This window comes from Pristis pectinata, chromosome 3 (genome assembly GCF_009764475.1).
Source record: "Pristis pectinata isolate sPriPec2 chromosome 3, sPriPec2.1.pri, whole genome shotgun sequence".
In the NCBI taxonomy this organism is placed as follows: Eukaryota; Metazoa; Chordata; class Chondrichthyes; order Rhinopristiformes; family Pristidae; genus Pristis; species Pristis pectinata.
Genome location: NC_067407.1, coordinates 78,365,440 through 78,387,408, shown reverse-complemented (window position 1 = coordinate 78,387,408; position 21,969 = coordinate 78,365,440). Strand labels below are relative to the sequence as shown.

The window sequence follows — 21,969 nt, the reverse complement described above, 5'->3', positions numbered from 1 at the left end:
ATGGAGATAGAAAAGACAGGAAATGAAGAGCTGGAGACTGGCCGTGTTGGTGAGAGACGGCTAGAAATGGCTGCAAAGTCGATATAGCTACCTGCAATTTAAGGGTCATAATGCAATGCCTTCAATGATGTTAAAATGTGTTCATAAATAACATACAAAAAATTCTGAATGTACATTTATGTCACTCCTGCAAACAACTTATGACTCGCCCAGCACTTTACAACCAATGAAGTTCCTTTCAAATGTGGCCACAGTTGAAACTAATCCATCATCTTCACTGCCCGTCAGGTGCCCTTGTCCATGTCTGGAACCCACACATTTCCCCAGCTCCCCTCTCCTTTGCTAACTTGCCTTCTCCAAACTCGTCTTGTCCACAGCAACAGCCTCCCACTCACTGGATCCTGGTGCCAACAAACACCAACCCCCAACGACCTCACCCCTCTCGCTCCACAAGGAACCCACCCTGACCACACTCCCCTTGCACATTCCCGTCCCATGTCTGAGCTGCCTCTCCTCCATGAATTTCCCCACCGTGAGCACATCACTGCCCTCCTGAGCTGTCCGCAGTCCTTGACATGTTTAACCAAGCATCTGTTGTTCAGGTGGGAGGGACGATGTGCTGCTGCTTCCATTCTCAGCCAATCAGTCGGAGGCTGAGAATCAGATGCAATGACTTCCTTTCCCCCTCCGTGACCTCACTCCACAGCCCCATCTACGTGCTGCCTCCTCAGTGTCATCAGCTGCAACACAACCTCAGGTTCCACATGTGAGCTGAAGACATCCAGGTCCGCTGCCCCACGATGTCCCTCACGCTCCCCACAATCTCTGAGCGGGGGTAATTAGGGAGGGGCAATTCAGTTAAAATGTGAGGGACAGAGAGAGAGATGAGACCCGTGTGAGACTGACAAGGAATGTTCCAGAGAGTCCAGCCTGAGGTGGACACAGCTGGTAACAGTATGGGTTCACCTGGCAACACTTCTCATTCAGACCAGGTGATTGAACAAGACGTTCCCAGTGAGGACGAGTTCAACCAGCTGGATGTCCAACTCCTCAACTCATCCAAGTGGTTCCCAGTGTCAGCCATGTTGGCAGCTCCGATGGGTGACTGACTGGAGCCTCACTGCCTCTTCGATCCTATTTCCAGCCCATCCTGAGGTAAAATATGGAAACCCCAATGCCACACTGCTGAGGCTGTACTGAGGAATTTCACTGCACCAGTTAATCCAATTCCAAACTCGTTAGATCTTGTGTTTCATTGACAATTTATCTGTTGGCCCATTTGGCCTCCCCATTGACTTCATGTCACCTGTTGATCCTGCAGCACTGAGCAATGACTCCACTTGCTCCCCTTCACTTGACAAGTTTCCATTTTTACCTTTTCTGAAATTCACAGCTAACGTGGTCGCAATTGCAACACTGTCACGGGGGCAGTGCGGACTCTCCAAAGGTGTCACTTGGTATCTTGTGGCAATGGCCGGAGCGGATCAACTGGTCGTTGTATTTCAAGTGGTGCTCCAAAGGGTATTCTACTTTCATTACTCTCCTGAGTGCAACATCATAAACACCATGGGTTATGTGTCTGTGGCTTGCTCTGTCTGGCTCACTGTTGCTTTCACCTTGGACCGTACGGTGGCCATTTGCCTCCAGAAGCTGAAGACCAGATACTGCACTGAGAAAGGTGCAGCCATCGTTATTGCTCTGGTGAGTGTGCTGAGTGTGTCAACCAACATCCCGTGGTACTTCAGCTACCATCCAAATTATTGCTTGGAATCGTATGAATTCATCAATTCCCCCGTGTGGGCCGCCTTTGACTGGGGACACCGCATTTTAACGCCAGTTGTCCCCTTCGTGCTGATCCTGCTGCTCAATGCCGTCACCGTCAGCCACATCCTGATGGCCAGTGTAGTCCGCAGGAAACTGAGGGGGCAGCGGAACAGAGAGGGGAAGGATGACCCAGAGATGAAGAATCGAAGAAGATCCATCGTTTTGCTCTTCACCATATCGGTCAGTTTTATTCTGTTATGGATGACACAGGTGGTCATTCTCGCAGTTCAGCGAATTGGTGGACAGTATTCAATGATGAGATCTTCTCATTATGCGATAGTCCTCATGGGAGAAATGCTTCAGTTGTTCAGCTCCTGCACCAACATGTTTATTTATGCAGTCACTCAGAAGAAGTTCCGGGAGGAGGTGGTAAACACTGTGAAGTATCGTTTTATGGCTATCCTGAATTTTCTTAAAAGTTAGGGAACTCGCTGGAAAATCTAACCCAGGACTGGTAGGAATATTATCTTTAAAAACCAGCAAAACCCTGGTTGAAGAATCAGATCAAAAAGCTTTGAAAATGAGAATCAGAACATCCACGTTATAGTCAGGTGGAGAATTCACCAGGATTCATAAAACATGTTTCAAAAAATAAGGAAAGCTTTTTATCTGTGTTTAGATTGGAGAATTGTTTATATTTCACAAGTTTTGATAAGATGCAGTCAATGGTTGCCCTGACGTGAATTCCACAGAGTGAAATGAGTGGGTTTGAAGGGAATGGAAGAAACTGGTTGAGGAAGGGCATTGATGGGTTGACCTTGGCTTTGTGCACCAGTCTGAAGCGGCTGGTGGAGAGTCACTCCCTGGTTCTCCGATTCTGCTTCTTTTTATCTCCAGTGACCAATGCGGGAGATGGAAAGCAAACATTCAGCTCCCCATCACTTAGTTTACACAAACCCACAAAGACAAGGTCATCACCAAGAGCTGGAATGCAGAGGCTGGGAGATTTCTACATCTGAGTGTGTCTTGGATTAGGGAGGAGAATCCACTGAAGACTTGCCATGTGGGGAAGATATGGGGACAGGAGAGGAGACACTCTCAGTCCAAACCCAGTTCGTTGGGAGGTCGCATGATTGGAGTTATGTGGATCTGTCAGTGAAAACAGTTTGGAAATGGACTTTCCAAGGTTGGAGAGACTCCCGATGGATTTAGAAGTGGAATAAACTGGACAGTGAAGGAGATGAGGAACCAGAGACGATTTCTGTGACTGATCATCCTGAGGACAACAGTGGAGCAGCACACAGCATCCGGCAAAGGTACTTTGGGCCACGGCATCCATGCAGATTTTGCTAAGAGTCATAAAATCAATGTACATCTCCGACAGCAGAGTAGGCCATCTGTCCTCTCATGTCTGTGCTAATCCAGGGAGAATTCTCCAGCCAATCCCCACCTCCCTTCACTAGTAATCTTCCTCTGCCTGCTTGTCCCATCTGATATCTCACACTCATTCAAGTGAACTGAAACACTCTCCTCACCCCCTCTTTTCTGAAGACAGACACAAGAAATTCATTCGGAATCTTACCCACATCCTCTGACCCACACACAGGTTGTCCTGAGGTCACTGATAGGCCACACACTTTATGTACTTAGAAAACATTTTCTTTGATTCCACTTGCCAATATTTCCCACCCTCTCCCTTTGCTTTCTGAACCTCCCCTTTCATTTCACTCCAACACCTTCTATACTCTTCCAGACTTTCTGCGACATGAAGCTGTTGGTGTCTGGCATGTTGCCCCTCTGCTCCCAGAGCTCCAAATTTGACAGTCCAACCTTTTCCCTTTGCAGGACCATGCTCACCCTGAACACCTTGGATCTCCAGCTCAAGTGCCTCCCACTGCCATGAGACTGAATTATCTCCAAGCAGATGTTTTCAGTCCAGTTTTACTAAATCACTTCTCAGAAAGTAAAATCGGCCTCACCCCGATTTTGAACCAATAGTGCAATTTTTATTTTGTCCATTTCCTCGCTTAACACCAAATCTCTACTGATTTAATTTCACTACGACAAAGATGCCCTGATAAACCAGGACAACAGGAAAAGCAGAAAAGCTAAAGCACTGAAGAAGCACATTCAGCCCATCCAGGTCATACAATCCCACAAGGAAACAGCCTCATCTCCTGTGGTTTCTTCCCACTGAACTTGTTCCTTTCCCTCCCACTGATTCCATTCTGCTGTGTTAGTTGTAGCCATCTGTCAACTGGATGGAAGTTCACTGCTGAGGTGGAAAGTTCTGGGTTCAAGTCCCCCTCCAGAGATTTGAGCACATTCTCCAGTCACACACGCTGCTAGAGTACTGTGGGTGTGCTGCTCTGTCACAACTCCTGTCTTCTCACTGACCAAATGCTGCTATTTATCACTACTTACATTATTCCCTTGCCTCCTTCCTGTCATCAAATGAAGAAAATGATAGACATAAACTGCTTTGTTAAATTAAGATATTGTTGATCAATCGCATTGTAAGGAGATCTCTCTCTGCACCTCTTCTACGTTGGTTCATTGTAAATCTTTGTAAAATATTCCTGATTCTTGTCAGGTGACCTTGTTTGCAGAACGAATATTTTCCTTTCCACTCTGGACCCTGAACCACATTGTTTTACTGTGTTACTGCTTTCTATTACAGGACAGAATGACGTCATTGGACCCCACAGGTCTTTGCCAGCACTAATGCTCCACAGAAACATCCTCCAAGCTTACTTCACCATTTCCCCATTCTGACAACAGATTTCCTCTTCCAACTTCTCACCATGAGTTAAGAGCCTCTTTTGCATCAGGGAAGGTGCAGTTGTTGCAGATCGATGCTCTCTGCCCCAGGACATCACTGGCCGATATCCTAAGTACAAACATCTTCTGCTGCTTCATCAATGACCTTCTCTCCATGGCGATGGCAGAAGTGGGGATGTTCCCTGATGTTGCACAATGTTCAATTCCATTCACAACTCCTGTGATAATGCAGCAGTCTCTCACCATTTAAATAATAATCTGATCTTCTATTATACCTTCCAGTGTGGATGACCTCACATTTCCCAATGCTGTAACCCATCCGCCAGACACTTGTCCACTCACTTAACCTATCTATATCTCTCTGCAAATTCTCCATCCTCTGCACAATTTGCTTATCCACTCAAATTAGTGTCATCAGCAAACTTAGATATTCTACACTCAGTCCCCTCTTCCAAATCGTTAACATATATCGTGAACAGTAGTGGCCCAGCACCGACCCCTGCGGCACCCTGCTCACCATTGATTGCCAACCAGAGAAACACCCATTTATCCCAACTCTCTGCCTTCTGTTGTTTACCAAATCCTCTGCCCATGCTAATACATTATCCCCAACTCCATGCTTCCTTATCTTATGGATAAGTCTTTTATGCAGCACCTTATCGAATGCCTTCTGGAAATCCATGTATGCAACATCCACCTGTTCCCATCTATCCACTGCGCTCATTATATCCTCAAAGAACTCCAATAAGTTTGTCAAATGGGTCCTGCCCTTCCTGAATCCACGCTGTGTCTGCCTGATGGAACTATTTCTATCCAGATGTCTTGCTCTTTCTTCCTTAATTATAGCTTCAAGCATCTTCCTGACTACAGATGTTAAGCTAACTGGCCTTTCGTTACCTGCCATTTGCCTACAGTCTTTTTTAAAAAGTGACGCGACATTCGCTGTCTTCCAATCCGCCAGGACCTGCCCAGAGTCCAGAGCATTTTAGTAAATTATCACAAACACCTCGACTATAACTTCCGCCATTTCTTTCAGTCCCCTGAGATGCATCCCATCAGGACCAGGGGACTTGTCTACCTTTAGACCCACTAATTTTCTCAGCTCTGCCTCTTTAGTGACAGCAATTGTATCGAGGTCCTCACCTCCCATTGCATCCATAACATCTCTCTTTGGCATGTTAGACGTGCCATCCACCGTGAAGACAGACACAAAATAGTCATTCAAAGCCTCAGCCATTTCCGTATTACCCAATTTTAATTCCCCCTTCTCGTCTTCTCAGGGACCTATGTTCACTTTAGCCACCCTTTTCTGCTTTATATAGATACAAAACCTTTACTGTCTGTTTTTATGTTTTGTGCTAATTTACTTTCATAATATATCTTCCCTTTCTTTCTTGCTTGTTTCATGATTCTTTGTTGCTTTTTATAGTTTCCCATATCTTCCAGTTTCCCACCACTTTATTTATTTATACAGCACGGTAACAGGCCCTTCTGGCCCAATGAGCTTGTGCCACCCAATTACACCAATGTTAACCTCCTCACTGTACATCTTTGGAACATGGGAGGAAACCGGAGCACCCGGAGGAAACCCATGCAATCTGAGAGAGAATGTACAAACTCCTTACAGACAGCGGCGGGAATTGAATCCCGATCCTTTGCGCTGTAATAACATTACACTAACAGCTATGCTACCATGCCTACTCTTGGCGACTTTGCATGCATGAGCTTTTAGTTTGATGCCTTCCTTTATTTCCTCAGTTATCCAAGGATGCCTCTCCTCACCATTACTGTCCTTGTTTTTAACTGGAATATACTTCTGTTGAGCACTTTGAAGAATCTCTTTGAAAGTCTTCCACTGTTCCTCAATTGCCCCACAATATAGCCTGTGTTCCCAGTCTATGCTTGTCATCTCCTCCCTGATTTCATTGTAATCTACCTTGCTCAGGCATGATACACTGGTTTTAGATCGAACAATTCGAAAAACTTGCTTCCTCTGTTCCACAACACTCCCTAGGGCCCTACCATTCACTGTACAAGTCCTACCCTCGTTTAACTTGCCAAAATGCAACATTTCGCACTTATCTGAACTGAAATCGATTTGCCATTCCTCGTCCCACTTACTGAGCTGATCGAGGTCCCCCTGTAACGTTTGATTACTTTCTTTGCTGTATAAGATACCACCTATTTTGGTATCATCCGCTATCTTACTAAATACGCCTTGTACATTCTCATCCAAATCAGTTATATAAATAACGAACAACAAAGGTCCCAACACTGACCCCGTGGTACACCACCACCTGTCACAGGCCTCCAGTCTGAGAAACAACCTTCCACCATCACCCTTTGCTTCTTACCATCGAGCCAATTATGAATCCAGTTAGCTCGCTCTCCCTGGAACTAACCTTCCTGATTAGCCATCCATGTGGAACCTTGTCAAAGGCCTTGTTAAAGTCCATTTAGACAACATCCACTGCCCTGCTCGCATCTATCCTCTTGGTCACCTCTTCGAAAAACTCTTACAGATTTATCCCACACACAAGGTCGTGCTGACGATCTCTAATCAGACTTTGTCTATCCAAATGCTGGTAGTTCTCCTCCCTCAGAATGTCCTCCAATCACTCACCCACCACTGATGTCAGACTCACTGGCCTGTAGTTCCCCGGCTTATCTTTGCTGCCCTTCTTAAATAACAGTACAACATTAGCCACCCTCCAGTCTTCCAGAACTTCACCTGTAGCTAAAGATGAAGGAAATATCTCTGCAAGGGTCTCTGCAATTTCTTCCCAAGCATCCCACAAGGTCCGAGGATGCACTCGGTTGGGTCCAAGGGATTTATCCACTTTCATGGTTTAAGGCCTCAGATGCCTCCTCCTTGGTAACTTACATGTGGTCCAAGACATTACAACTCCTTTGCCTCACCTCCTTAGCATCCATGATCTTCTCCACAGGAAAAAAACTTCCATGAATAAAAACTTCAAAAGAAATGGGAAAAACTCTACACATACTCATTTCAAAGAACTGAGAACATCAATGTTGCATCGTTCACACATTAATGTGTCCCACATGACTTCTCAGAAGTTCTACCTGTCAAAACTTGACAATGATCCATGTTACAGCAGTTGGTCAAAGGAGCAACTGATGGAGAGGTAGAGAGATGGTCTGAGGGAGGGAATTCCAGGGTTTAGGGTTGACATTACTGAGGGCACAGCCGTATACAGCAGTGTGGAGGCCTGAACTGGAGGAACACAGAGCTCTGGGAGGGTTGTCGGGCCGGAGTGGGTTCACAGTTACGTGAGTGTAATGACCTGGGCAGACCATCATTCACTGAACAACCCACTGCTGGAATTCTATAAAGAGGCAGCAGCTCCGCACTCAACTTGCAAAGACCCCACTCAGCAAGATCCCACTTGGAAGAAATTAGACTCACTCCAGTCCCAACTCAATGTGTTCCCACCTCACCCTATTCCCACCATCTTCCATTCTCTTGACCTCACAATCTAACTCGCTGTGACCTTGCACCTGACTGTCGACCTGCACTGTAACTTACCTGCACTGTAACACTTCAGTCTGCACTCTGTTATGATTTGACCTTGTCCTACCTCAATGCTCTGTTGTAATGAATTGATCTGTATGGACGGTATGCAAGACAAGTGCTTCATTGTTCCTTGGTACATGTGACATGAATAAACCAATTTACCAATTCTGTCCTCAACACATTCCCAGGTCTGTTCATTCATTCCTTGCTGTATTCCCACCTCACTCAACTCTCATTTTGTTCCATTCCCTCCTCCCTCCCTTCCCTCCATGCGTCATTCCAGCCTCACTCCTGTCAGGAGAGGAACTGCAGAATCTCCATGTGGAAGGATGTAACTCCACAGTGACAAAGTCACACCGGCAGCTTCCATTGTAAATGAGTGTTTAGCAACTTCAAGTGGGAAATGTTCACCAGAAATATTGACAGTTTAAATGTTTTTGACACTTTGAACATTTTGCTGCTCCTAAACCAGGAAGATGTGCCTCGATCTGCCAGAGCTGCTGAGGGGGAGTGGAGAAAGATGACAGAGAAGATCAATTTAATTCATCACCAAGAGCAGGGATGCAGAGGCTGGGAGATTGCTCCGTGTGAGTGTGTGTGGGGTTAGGGAGGAGAATCCATTGAAGACTTGCCAAGTGGGAAAGATATGGGGACAGGAGAGGGAAGAAGGGGTGAGTGGATCACTGTTACAAGCCCACAGCAGGTAGGATAGGTTGAACAATATCTTTTGTGTTTCCAGTTGTGTGACTTTGAGTTTCCATCCCAGTGTTTGTACGTCAAGTGTATCTGACCAGTTTCTGTTGTTCATTTGCTGATTGATGTTTCAGACATGGTGCTAACGTAGTGATGTGTTTTTTTCTGAACCCGGTAACAACATCACCCTATGGTCCACATGGATGCCACCAGCCTGCATAAATAAAGCCCTTCACTGAGTGAGTGGACTCAGAGTGTCAACAAAATCTTTTCCCTGCTGAAGGACATTGTAATTTGCTACAAACATGAGAATCAAAGATCTAATCTATCTGCTCATTGGTATTACACATTATTTCTACTGCATTGTCATTCTAACCATTGCCACCTTGACAGATCTGATGTGGAACTTGGTGTTGGATTTGTTCAGCTTTGTTTATTTATGGCTGTTATTCCAGCTCTGACTGACCACTGATATTCCTCTCTTCTTCCCTGATTTTACTTGCTGCCTCTCTGCCACATCTGCCAGGCTTCAGACTTATTGGGTCAGCCTCCTTCATCCCGCACCTTCGGGTTTGCACTGGTCAGGCACTGGATCCCAACAAACAACGTATTTATTGATGTCCAGGTCTTGCTTGTTTATTTCCAATGTATCCAGAGGATACGATGTGTTATGTGTAGATAGACCCATATTGGTTGATATCACTACCACCAATGTAAGATTATTCATCCAATGCCTTCAATGTTGTTAAAATGTGCTCATCAATTATGAAAGAAAACATGGAATGTGCATTTATGTTTACTTTTCTAAAATTCACAGCTAACGTGTTCACAACTGTAACACTATCAGGGATGGCGCGTTCTCTCCAAAGGTGTCACTTGGTATCTTGTGGCAATGGCCGTAGCGGATCTCCTTGTGGGCGTGTTTTGTGTCATCCTGTACCAGGTACATTACTTCTATTTCTCTCCTGACTGCAACATCATTGATAACATTGGTTAGGCATCCATGACTCACTTCGTCTGGCTCACTGTTGCTTTCACCATTGACCGTACAGTGGCCATTTGCTTCCAGAAGCTGAAGATTAGATACAGCACTAAGAAAGGTGCAGCTATCGTTATTGCAGTGGTGAGTGTGATGAGTGTGTTAACCAACATCCCGTGGTACTTAAAGTACCTGCCATATTACTGCAGGGAATTGTATGAGTTCATCACTTCCCCTTTGTGGGCCGCCTTTGACTGGGGGCACCGCATTTTAACCCCAGTCGTGTCCTTCGTGCTGATCCTGCTGCTCAATGCCGTCACTGTCAGGAACATCCTGATGGCCAGTGTAGTCCGCAGGAAACTGAGGGGGCAGTGGAACGGGGAAGGGAAGGACGACCCAGAGATGAAGAATCAAAGAAGATCCATCATTTTGCTCTTCACCGTATCAGCCAGTTTTATCCTGCAGTGGATGACACGGGTGATCATTCTCGCAGTTCAGCGAGTCACTGGACAATATGTCGGAATGTTCCCTTCGTTTGCTTTGGGAGACCGAATGGGAACAAAGCTTCAGTTATTCAGCTCCTGCACCAACATGTTTATTTATGCCGTCACTCAGAGGAAGTTACAGGAGGAGGTGATAAATGCCATGAAATGTCCCTTTACCACCATCCTGAAGTTCAATGTTAGGAAGAGAGATGGAAAATCCAACCCTGGAATGGTGGGAATGTTCTCCTTCCCGACAACAAAACCCTGGTTGAAGAAACAGAAGAGGAGTTTTAAAAATGAGAATCAGAATATCCACGTTATAGTCAGGTGGAGGATACACCAGGATTCATAAGATGTGTTTCAGTAAATAAGAAACGTTTTTATCTGCGTTTAGATGAGAGAATTGGTAATGTTGAAAAAGTTTTGATAAGATGCAGTCAATGGTTGCACTGACATGAATTCCACAGAGTGAAATGAGTGGGTTCGAAGGGAATGGAAGGAACTGGTTGAGGAAGGGCATTGATGGGTTGACCTCGGCTTTGTGCACCAGTCTGAAACGGCTGGTGGAGAGTCACTCCCTGGTTCTGCATCTCTGCTGCCATTTACCTCCACTATCCTTGAATGGAGGTTCACTGCTGAGCTTGTGGGTTCAAGTCTTACTCCAGAGATTCCAGCACGTTCTCCAGTCGTACACTCCAGTCAAATACTGCAGGTATGCTGCTCTGCCAGAGCTCCCGTCTTTTGAAAGACGGAGACCCGTGCCAAGCTCCAAAGCAGAAGTAGTAGATCCCGTGGAATTATTTTGAAGAAGAATTTGGCCAATATTTGTCACTTCATCAAAACGATTACGATTGTGAACAGTCTGACAACTATGACGTGCTATTTCTGGGAGCTTGCGGTCAATAAATTGGCTACTGTATCTCCTCCTAGGTTCCTGATGACACCTCAAACATATCTCATTGCTGGCAGTGCCCTTGGGAATGCAACCTTGTCTGACCCTCCAGTGCAGGACTGAGGACGTGCCATGCCATCAGGGAAGCTGAACTTTGAACAAGGATGTTTGCCAAGGCATTGCCCATGTCACGTGGAATGTTCATCCCTCAATCAACATGACAAAATACAAATCAAATCCAAGTGCTCATTGAGGGGACTTGCTATTTACAAACTGGCCACTGCATTTCCAACTTATTATTTGAGGCTTTGCTTCAAACATGTTCATTGACTGGAATGCACTTGGCAGGTGTTGTGTCATGAAAGCTGATGTATGAAGGCAGATTTTTCCATCCTCACCCCCGCCAGTCCTCCACGTTGGTACAATTGAGGAAGTGAAGGGTTAAGAATTGCAACCATACCTATAACTGGCAAACAAAATATATATATATGCATTTATATTTCTTTAGCAAGGACTAGCAAGCTGCTGACCCACTAGTTAGGTTGGAATGTTAAGTATGTTAACTGCCTTTGTTTCGGGTAACGGACCATTCCGATATGTCAGACGGTGGCGATACTGAGTGTAATTAACATCGAGGTGAAGACTTGGTCTGAACAATGAAAGGTGATACCTGCCTTTGAAAGCCTTGATTATAACTCAATTATACTAAGACAAAAGGTGTGATAGCTGTCTCGGGACCTCTATAGCTTGACCGAAACTCGCGGCGCCGTTTGCATGGGATGTGCGTGACAATTCCTGTAGAAATGTCTGTCTGCCCTTTGTTCGGGGAGAACTCGGGAAGCGACTCTTAGTGAGCGCTGAAGAGAATTCTCCTAGCGGTGCACTGCTAATAAAGGTATTTGTTCGAATCAACCTCATGGCACTGTGTTATTTACAGCGGACGGAAAGGGAAAATTGATTTCGGGACGACACAAAGACGAAATAAAGTTTTGTGGCCTTTGCTTTCTCTTCCCCTCTATTTCTCTCAGGACCCTTGGACATTTCCTGTCAGTTCTGAGGACCTCTCCCTTCCACTTGAGAAACTTCTCCAGCACTTCACTCTGCTCTGTTACATCTCACCTTTCAATTCAGGATTTCCTTTCCCTTCACTCTGTTTTCACTGTTTTTAAACGTCTCTGATATTCTGAGATCGATTACATTGATTTAAATAATGAGAGAAAAAACAGGAGTTAGATTGGAACCAGAAAATAATCCAATACAAGTAGTTAATATACTGTAAATTAAAACATATCTGAAATGAAGAAAAGCAAAATAAACAAAATCTGTTCAACAAAATTGAAATGAATGGGATCATTTTTCATTTGAGTTGAAAGCTGAGGAGCCAGATGTGAAATGCATCTATCCCCTCAGCTCAGCATGTTCTGGAGCTGGACCAGCGGGAGATCCAGTGCCAGTGCCCAATGTCACTGCCACCAATCAGGACGTAACCTGTGATGTGAACAAATTATTGTTGCCATGTCAGTGCCCACAAGTCACTGTTTAAAACCCTGCGCAGCAGTTATTGGAGCAGGTGTAAGATTTAACTGTGTGGGATGGCACCACTTCATGTAAGCTCACACCTCCCTGGCTCCACAGCACACACTGAAACCTCACACCTCCCTGGGACCTCACCACACAGTGAAACCTCACGCCTCCCTGGGACCACACCACACAGTGAAACCTCACACCTCCTTGGGACCACTGCAGAGTATTTAAATGGTCATGTGCCACACATAGAATCACTTTTACGTTAACATTCCACCCATTTTTTCTCCCTCAATCTTCTGAATGATTTCCTGCATTTTTCTTTTTCAATCTTTTTATTAGTTTTCAAATTAATACAGATTAACATATAACATCAATGTTTGTACAAGTAATACAAAGAGATCAGGAGAACAATCATAGCATAGATAATCATAAAGAACAATAAAATATAAAAATATCTGAAGATGCAACGATCTCTTCGTAAATGAATATAATATAAAAGAAAGGAAAGAAAAAGATTTATTATATATATAAAAAAAGAAAAAAAGTTCCCAAATCAATAAGAAAAATTATGAACAATATATCAAACCAAACTAAGCTAAATTTAAAAATTGCAAAAATAAAACAAAAAACAAACAAAAAACAAGAAAAAAAAGACTGCACTAAAATTTCTCTGCAGAAACAGACCAATATTATGTCGACAACTCCGTTACTCTAAGTTGGAAAGTTATTGAAAGGGGATCTATATCATGTGAAAATATTGAATAACTGGATTCCAAATATCTTCAAATTTAAGCGAAGGATCGACAGTACCACTCCTAATTTTTTCCAAATTTAAACATGATATAGTTTGAGAGAACTATTGAAAAGTAGTAGGGGGTATTGGATCCTTCAATTTAAGCAAAATGGATCGTTTGGCCATTAATGTAACAAAGGCAATCATACGGTTAGCGGAAGTAGATAAATGGCCAAACTCTATCCTTGGTAGTCCAAAAATTGCAGTGATAGGGTGAGGTTGTAAATCAATCTTCATTACATTTGAAATAATGTTAAAAATATCTTTGCAATATTTTTCCAAAAGAGGACAGGACCAAAACATATGTATCAGAGCAGACACATTCGATTTACATCTGTCACATACAGGATTTATATGTTCATAAAAATGAGCTAGCTTATCTTTTGACATATGGGTCCTATGAACTACCTTAAACTGTATCAAAGAGTGTCTGGCACACATTGAAGATGTATTAACTAAATGAAGGATTTTCTTCCAAGTCTCTGTCGGTAAAGATGTCTGGAGTTCACTTTCCCAATCATTCTTAATTTTGTCCAGTGATTCTGGACATATTTTAAATTAAATCATAGATTATTGCTATCAAGCCCTTCTGATAAAGATTAGGACTGTGGCGACTCACCGTCTAGTCGGGCGAACCGGCTCGGCAGTCGGGTCGCGCGGCGTCGGAGCGACGAGGCCCAAGATGGCGGCGGGCCTCGTCTTTCCGAGCGACGGGGATAACCCGCGCGTGGGAAAGTCCTGATGACGTAGGACTTACGTCATTGCCGGTTGTTTTGGGCGGGAACATTCTCCCTTAAAGGGCCCGCGCCATGCAGGAAAATAAACCAGTTCTGTTTGGCAATCCTCCGAGTAGAGTCTTGTTTTATTCTGCGGTAGCAACCGCTACAGGACCTAAAATTTTTTCCGTAATTTCAGTTTTGTAAGGTGTTGGAAAAGAGGGTATAGTAGCTTGTAAAAAATTTCTAAACTGCAAATATCGATAAAAGTGTGATTAGGCAAATTGTACTTATTAGACAATTGTTCAAAAGAACAATTGTTCAAAACAGTTATCAATGAATAAATCACAGAAACATACTATTCCCTTCCTTTCCATATGGAAAAAGCTGAGTCAACTGTGGATGGATGACACAAAAAATTAGATTGAATGGGACTTGACAAGTTAAATTTATTCAAACCAAAAAATTTACAAAATTGAAACCATATTCATATTGTATGTTTAACAATTGGGTTAATCACATGTTTACTTAATTTGGTAAGTGCAAAAGGGAGTGAAGCTCCTAAAATGGAAACTAATCAAAATTCAAGTACTGATTGGTGCTCAAGGTGTACCCATCTGGGGCATTGAATTACATCTGAATCTTGTATCCAAAAAATTAAATATCTGATATTAATTGCCCAATAATATAATCTAAAGTTAGGCAGGGCCTTACCAACATCCTTTTTTAGTTTTTGTAAATATTTCTTACTTAACGTTGGGTTCTTATCCTGCTAAATATATGAAAGAATTTTATGATCAATAATGTCAAAAAAAGATTTCGGGACAAAAGTTGGAATCGCTTGAAATAAATATAAAAATTTTGGTAAAATGTTCATCTTAACCTCATTGATTCGGCCTACCAATGATAGAGACAGTGAAGACCACATAGTAAATAATTGTTTAACATGGTCAATTAAAGGCAATAGATTAGCTTTAAATAAGTCCTTATGTTCCTTGGTAATTTTAACACCTCAATACATAAAATAGTCAGTTACCAATCTAAAAGGTAATTGCCTGTAAATTGGGGTTTGCATACTTAATGGAAAAAGTTCACTCTTATTAAGATTTAATCTAGAGCCAGAAAAAACACTAAACTGATCTAGTAGTGATAGTACTGCGGGGATAGATTCCTCCAGATTAGAAATATAAAGTAACAGGTCATCTGCGTAAAGAGATATCTTATGAATCTTCTGTCCGCGAGTTATGCCACATATATTTGAAGAGTCCTGGAATGCAATAGCCAAGGTTTCTAAAGCAATATCAAATAATAAAGGGCTTAACGGGCAACCTTGTCTAGTACCTCGAAAAAGTCTAAACAAAGGAGATCTTTGATTATTATTAAGTATTGAAGCCATAGGTGTATAATAAATCATTTTAATCGCAGATTTAAATTTAGGGCTAAAATTTAATTTTTGAAGTGTAATGAATAGATATTCCCATTCGACTCTGTCAAGCGCCTTTTCAGCTTCTAGTGAAACAGCACATTCTGGAATTTGGGATGAAGGGGTATATATAATATTCATTAATCTCCTAATATTAAAATGTAAATAATGATTCTGAATAAATCCTGTCTGGTCTTCAGAGATAATTTGTGGAAGAACCTTTTCCAATCTAAAGGCCAATATTTTGGAAAATATTTTGGAATCTACACTTAATAAAGAAATAGGTCTATAAGATGCACAATCAGTGGGATCTTTTTCCTTTTTAAGAATTAAAGAAATAGCTGCTTCATAGAAAGATTGTGGTAGTTTACCTACTGAAAGGGCATCTTTAAAAATTTTGGCAAACCAGGGAACAAGAATATCAGAAAAGGATTTAAAAAATTCAGCTGTATATCCGTCAGGGCTGGGTGCTTTACCCGAATTCATTGAAAATATTACTTTCTTTATTTCTTCCTCCAAAATGGGAACATCTAATGTAGAACGTTCATATAAAGATAATTGGAGAATCTTCAGATCTCTTAAAAGTTCATGCATTAAGGTAGGATCCTCAGGGGATTCTGATTGGTATAAAGAAGAATAAAATTCTTGAAAGAATTTGTTAATTTGAACATGATCTATGGTGTAGGTACCATCTAGTTTACAAATTTTATTAATCTGACATTTAGATAAAGTAGCTTTCGATTGGTTGGCCAATAATTTACCAGATTTGTCACCATGTATATAAAATTGACTTTTGTTCTTAAGTAGTAGATTTCCAATTGAAGATGTTAATAATAAACTATGTTGTAATTGGAGTTCTATTCTCTTTTTAAAAAACTCCAGATTAGGAGTATCAGAATATTTTTTATCGATTTCTTTAATCTTGTCAGCTAATATACATATTTCGTTATTAGTTTGTTTTTTCAATCCAGCAGAATATGAAATAATTTGACCACTGATGTATGCTTTAGAAGTATCCCATATTACCCCACTGGAGATTTCTTCAGTAAAATTAGTTAAAAAGAAAAATGAGATCTGTTCTTTAATAAATTGGATGAAATCTAAGTCTTGTAATAGCGAAGGGTTAAATCGCCATTGTCTGACATCAAAGGATACAGCTGGTAATTTAATTGATAATCTCAATGGTGCATGATCGGAAATGGCAATTGCATCGTATTTACAGTCCATAGTAAGTGGAGCTAGTCTAGCATCAATAAAAAAATAATCTATCCTCGAGTAATTATGGTAGACATGAGAAAAGAATGAAAATTCTTTATCATATGGGTGTAGAAATCTCCAAACATCTAAAATTCCAGATTCAACTAAGAAGGAATTAATAAAGACAGCGGATTTGTTTGGAAGTGCAGGATTTGACACAGATCTATCCATCGAAGGGTTTAAACGGCAGTTAAAATCTCCACCCATAATCACAGTGTATTCATTTAAATTAGGAAAAAATGCAAACAGATTTTTAAAAAATTCTGGGTGATCTACATTGGGTGCATAAACATTAACCATAACAACTTTTTTATTATGAAGTAGACCAGTAATTGATAAAAATCTACCATTTGGATCTGATATTGTCTCATGATGGGCAAATGAAATTGAGGAGTCTATAAAAATAGAGACTCCTTTCACCTTTGCTTGTGAATTAGAATGGAACTGTTGACCCATTCCAAAATCTAAAAAAACTTTGATTATCTTTCTTCCTGATGTGGGTCTCCTGTGCGAAAATGATCTGAGCATTTAATCTATGAAAAACTTTAAAGATCTTCTTTCACTTAACCGGATTGTTTAAGCCGCTAACATTCCATGAAATAAAATTAGTAGTCTTATCCATTTTAAGATTAAAAAACATATGGTATGTAAAGGGTTAATCTTGGTATATGTGAGTCTTATAAGCAGGAAGAAGTAAAAAAAAAGTTCAAAGAGGAAGCGGATATGATGGCAATTTAGAAAAATGTGTAGTTTAGTCCAGAAGGAAAAAAAAACTGAAAACAGTCCCACCACCCTCCCCCAGCAGCCTGAAAACTGGCCAATAGACAGCCAGAAAGCTACCCTCTAATTGAACTAACCCCAGTTCTATTGGTGGCAGTAGTCCAAGTTGAAAAGTATATAAACCACCCATGTTTAGTCTAGAGGTTAACAAAATAACCCAAAGAAAGATATCGAACCAACAACCATTGTTGTGGGATTGAAACAGAGCCAAAGGGCATTAACAGTCGACATTTAAAAGATACAATTCAATAATTATTTTGAAAAGAAAGCAAAAGATCAGTCATTCTGTTAAATTCTTAATTATTATAAAACAAAACATGTTAAAAGAAGAAAATAGAAAGGTTTAGATCTAAAAATTAATTGGATAATAAAGCAGGTAGGTAGTAAATCAAAGGAAAAACACTGTGTCTCTTCCGCATTCCATAGCTTCTAAAATTAAAAGCTAGTTCAAAAGAAGTTCCTCGGTGTCTTGGACGGATTTAAACCATTTGCGAGATTTATCAGGTAGTGTAATTCTCAACCTTGCTAGGAATAATAATGCAGGATGATAATTGCTTTGATAGAGATGAGCCATAATTGGTTTGTAGGTCAGCTTTTCTTTCATAACTTCTGGGGTGTAATCTTCAACTATTCAAAACTTCCATTGCTAAAATTGAATCATTCCACGTCCACGAGCGGTATGAATCAAGAGTTCCTTAATGTTGACATAATGAAATCTCAATATTACTGGCCGAGGTTTTTGATCCGTAGCAGGTTTGGATCTTAATGCTCTGTGAGCTCTGTCAAGAATGGACTGAACAGGGAACATTTCGGAACCAAACACATCGACCAGAAGTTTAGAAAAGAATTCCGTAGAGCTACTCCTTGACCATGTGCTGCCCTTTATCACCATTCACCATCTTCTGAACCAGTCACCCTTCTGTGATTCAATAAATATAACGATATACATGTTGCAGAAGTCCACAAACTCCTTTGTCCACAAACTCCTTTGTTGAACAAAGTTATCATTGATCTTGTTTGGGAATCTCTCTTTACACCTCTTCTGAGTTGGTTCATTATAAACCTTCCTGAAACATTCCCGATTCCAGTCAGGTGTCCTTGTCTTTGCAACAAATGTTTAACCTTCCACTCTGGATCTTGAACCACATTGTTTCACTGTGTCATTGTTTTCTATGACAGGACACAAACACGTTATTGGATACGACAAGTCTTTGCCAGCACTAGTACTCCTCCTATCTGACTTCACCTGTACGGCTCATGCTCCCTTCCAGTCTCCCTTATGCTTTTATATAAATTCCCTTTCATGCTTATGCTGTGGTCACTCCTTCTGAGGAGTGGCCCAAATGAACACAACTATTGGATCAACTTCCCTGCTTACTCTTTGATTCAATGTGTCTCTTTCCTTACAGACGTACGGACAACTGTTCAGAGAAGGAGTCCTGCACACACATAGTAAATGTCGCATGTCTACAGTTACTCTGTGCCACCCCAATCAATCAGTGGATCATTAAATGCTCTTGGAACAATAATTTCACCACCTCCTCATTTCCTAATTCTGACAATCGATTTCCTCTTCCAATTTCTCACCATGAGTTAAGAGCCTCTTTTGCATCGGGGAAGGTGCAGTTGTTGCAGATCGATGCTCTCTGCCCCAGGACATCACTGGCCAGTGTCCTAAGCACAAACATCTTCTTCTGCTTCATCAACAACCTTCTCTCCATGGCGATGGCAGAAGTGGGGATGTTCCCTGATGTTGCACAATGTTCAGTTCCATTCACAACTCCTGTGATAATGAAGCAGCCCATGCCTGCATGCATCAAGTGCTGGATATTATTTAGGCCTGGCCTGATGTGGCCGTTACAGTGTATCGATGCTTGTTTTTATTTGAACTTTCAATTTGTTGTCTCTGCCTGAATATTTCCCTCACACTTCAGTCCCTCTTTACAATATGTGTTTGCTCCTTTATCAATACTTCTACCCCTTCTCCCTTCCTGACCACTTTTATCCCCCTGTGAATATTACAACTGATATATTTACCTTCAACCCTTCCACCTTGATTGAGTTTAAAGAACTGGATACACTTTTAACAACTTTTTGAACACAATACAGGTAAATTATCGAGTGCTGTGAATTTGTTTTTCCGCTACTTCCGCAGAACAACAAGTGTGGGTTTGAAGGGAATGGAAGAAATTGGTTCAGGGAGGAGATGAATGGCTCATTCTTGGCTTTGTATGACAGTGTAAAACATGTTCTCACTCTCAATCATTAACACCGAGATGGTATTTCTCGGCCTCACCATCCTCCATTAAATCTCTTCCATTTCACTTTGGACCCTCCTCAACCACTGCTAACAAACACTTATCCCTTCACATTCCATCCCCTCATTGCTGAAAACTGTGTTAATCTACTCATCGACCACATGCTGCATTCTGTAGATGAATTCTTTTCTTTACTGTGATCTTGTGAAGCAATATCCCTTTCCTCCGGGTACTGCAGTTTCCTCCCACATTCCAAAAGACGTACAGGTTAGGAAGTTGTGGGCATGCTATGTTGGCGCTGGAAGCGTGGCGACACTTGTGGGCTGCCCCCAGAACACTATGCAAAAAGATGTATTCCACTGTGTGTTTTGATGTACATGTGCATCAAAGGTAATATATTTATTTCACAACTTCACAAAACATTATTCTGAGATGAATTTTCAAACCAGTTCTCTTCCCATCTCATCTTATCCCAGCAGCTCACTGGAATGTCTTCTGGAGGAATAGTTACCTTCATCCTCCTCAGTCTGCTGATTGTTTAACGGAATCAATGGACGTGTTGTACAAACCCCACCAATGCTTCAATGTCTCTGTGACCTTGACCTTTAAGAACACTGAATATTGCCCGTGTACATGAGTGTGTTTGCTCCTTCATCCATCCTTCTACCCCTCTTCCTTTCTAACCCCTGGGGATATTATAACCATGATATTTATTGCCTCTTGTCCCTTCACCACTCACTTCCTGTCAGGGCAATGAGGCCTCTGTCAGTCTGTGATACAATTGCTTCAAATTCTCACCCCTCAGTGTCACAATGTTACATAAAGAGGGAGATCGCAGAGAACCCAAATGCAGAAGACCGGAATGAGACTGGAGCCGGGATGCTTCCTCAGTACCGAACGCAGAACGGCAAACAGAAGGAATCTGGCCTTGGGACTCTGAGATGGAGTCCCAACACAAAAACAGGGTTTTCTAGGAGAAACTGTGAAACCGGGACCGCTCTAGAGTTAACGGCTCTAAGCAGCCAGAAGATGAAGTATATTCAGAGACAGACCAATAATCTGGAAACTAGTGTTTGTGAAACCAGGGTTCTTATACAAATCTCCTGATGGAACTCAGGTGTGTGTCATTAGGCAAATAGTAGTGCATGGAAACCATGTGCTGCACGACAAGGCACCATCAATGGGGATAAGGGGCAGAATTGAGAACCAGCACTTCGAACCATGACAGTAACCCCCCCCCCCCACCCCTCAACGGGAGCCTCCAGGTGACCCACCGGGCTTGTCCGGATGGTTCTGATAGAATTCATGAATGAGGGAAGGGTCTAAAATGAAGGAGCAAGGAAACCAGGAACGTACCTCAGGACCGTACCCCTCCCAATCGACCAAGGATTGCAGACCCCTGCCCCAGCGGTGCACATCCAGTAAACGCCAGACGGTGTATGCTGGGTGGTCGTCAACGATCCGGCGGGCAGAGAGGGCTCGGCCGGAGGGCACAATGGACTGCTAGCCACTGGCTTCACCTGGGACACATGGAAAGTGGGATGAGCTGTAGGCAACTTGAGCCGGATCGCCGTGGGATTGACAACCCGCTCAATCTCAAAAGGTCCCAAGAAGCGAGGAGAGAGTTTCTTGGGCTCGTCTTTGAGGGGGATGTCCTTAGCTGAGAGCCAAACCTCCTGCCCAGGCTGGTACTACGGTGCAGGAACCCGACGACTATCAGCAATTCTCCAGTTGCGGCCAGCGGTACAGAGCAGGGCTGCGTGTGCGTCCTCCCAGACCTTGCGGCAATAATGGAGATGGTCCTGAACTGAGGGCACGGCAATGTCTTCTTCATGGATGGAGAACAGAGGGGGTTGGTAACCGAGGGAGTATTCGAAGGGGGATCTTCTGGTGGCAGCGCAGACCAGAGAGTTGTGGGCGTACTCAACCCAGGTGAGGTGGCTGCTCCATGTCGACGGGTCGTTCGCTGTTATGCAATGTAGTGCTGCTTCCAAATCTTGATTCGCCCGTTCCGTTTGACCGTTCATCTGTGGATGGAAACCGGACGATAGGCTTATGGACATTCAGAGGGCCTGACAAAAGGACC

At 42.6% G+C, this 21,969-nt stretch overlaps 1 protein-coding gene across 1 annotated transcript; it reads left to right on the top strand.

Annotated features, from left to right (window-relative positions):
* The first annotated feature begins 1,299 nt into the window (after positions 1-1,299).
* Positions 1,300-2,247, top strand: LOC127567978 (probable G-protein coupled receptor 139). The gene has a single exon (XM_052011220.1). It carries the CDS (start codon positions 1,300-1,302, stop codon positions 2,245-2,247), a length of 948 nt encoding a protein of 315 aa, XP_051867180.1.
* Positions 2,248-21,969: the final 19,722 nt, after the last annotated feature.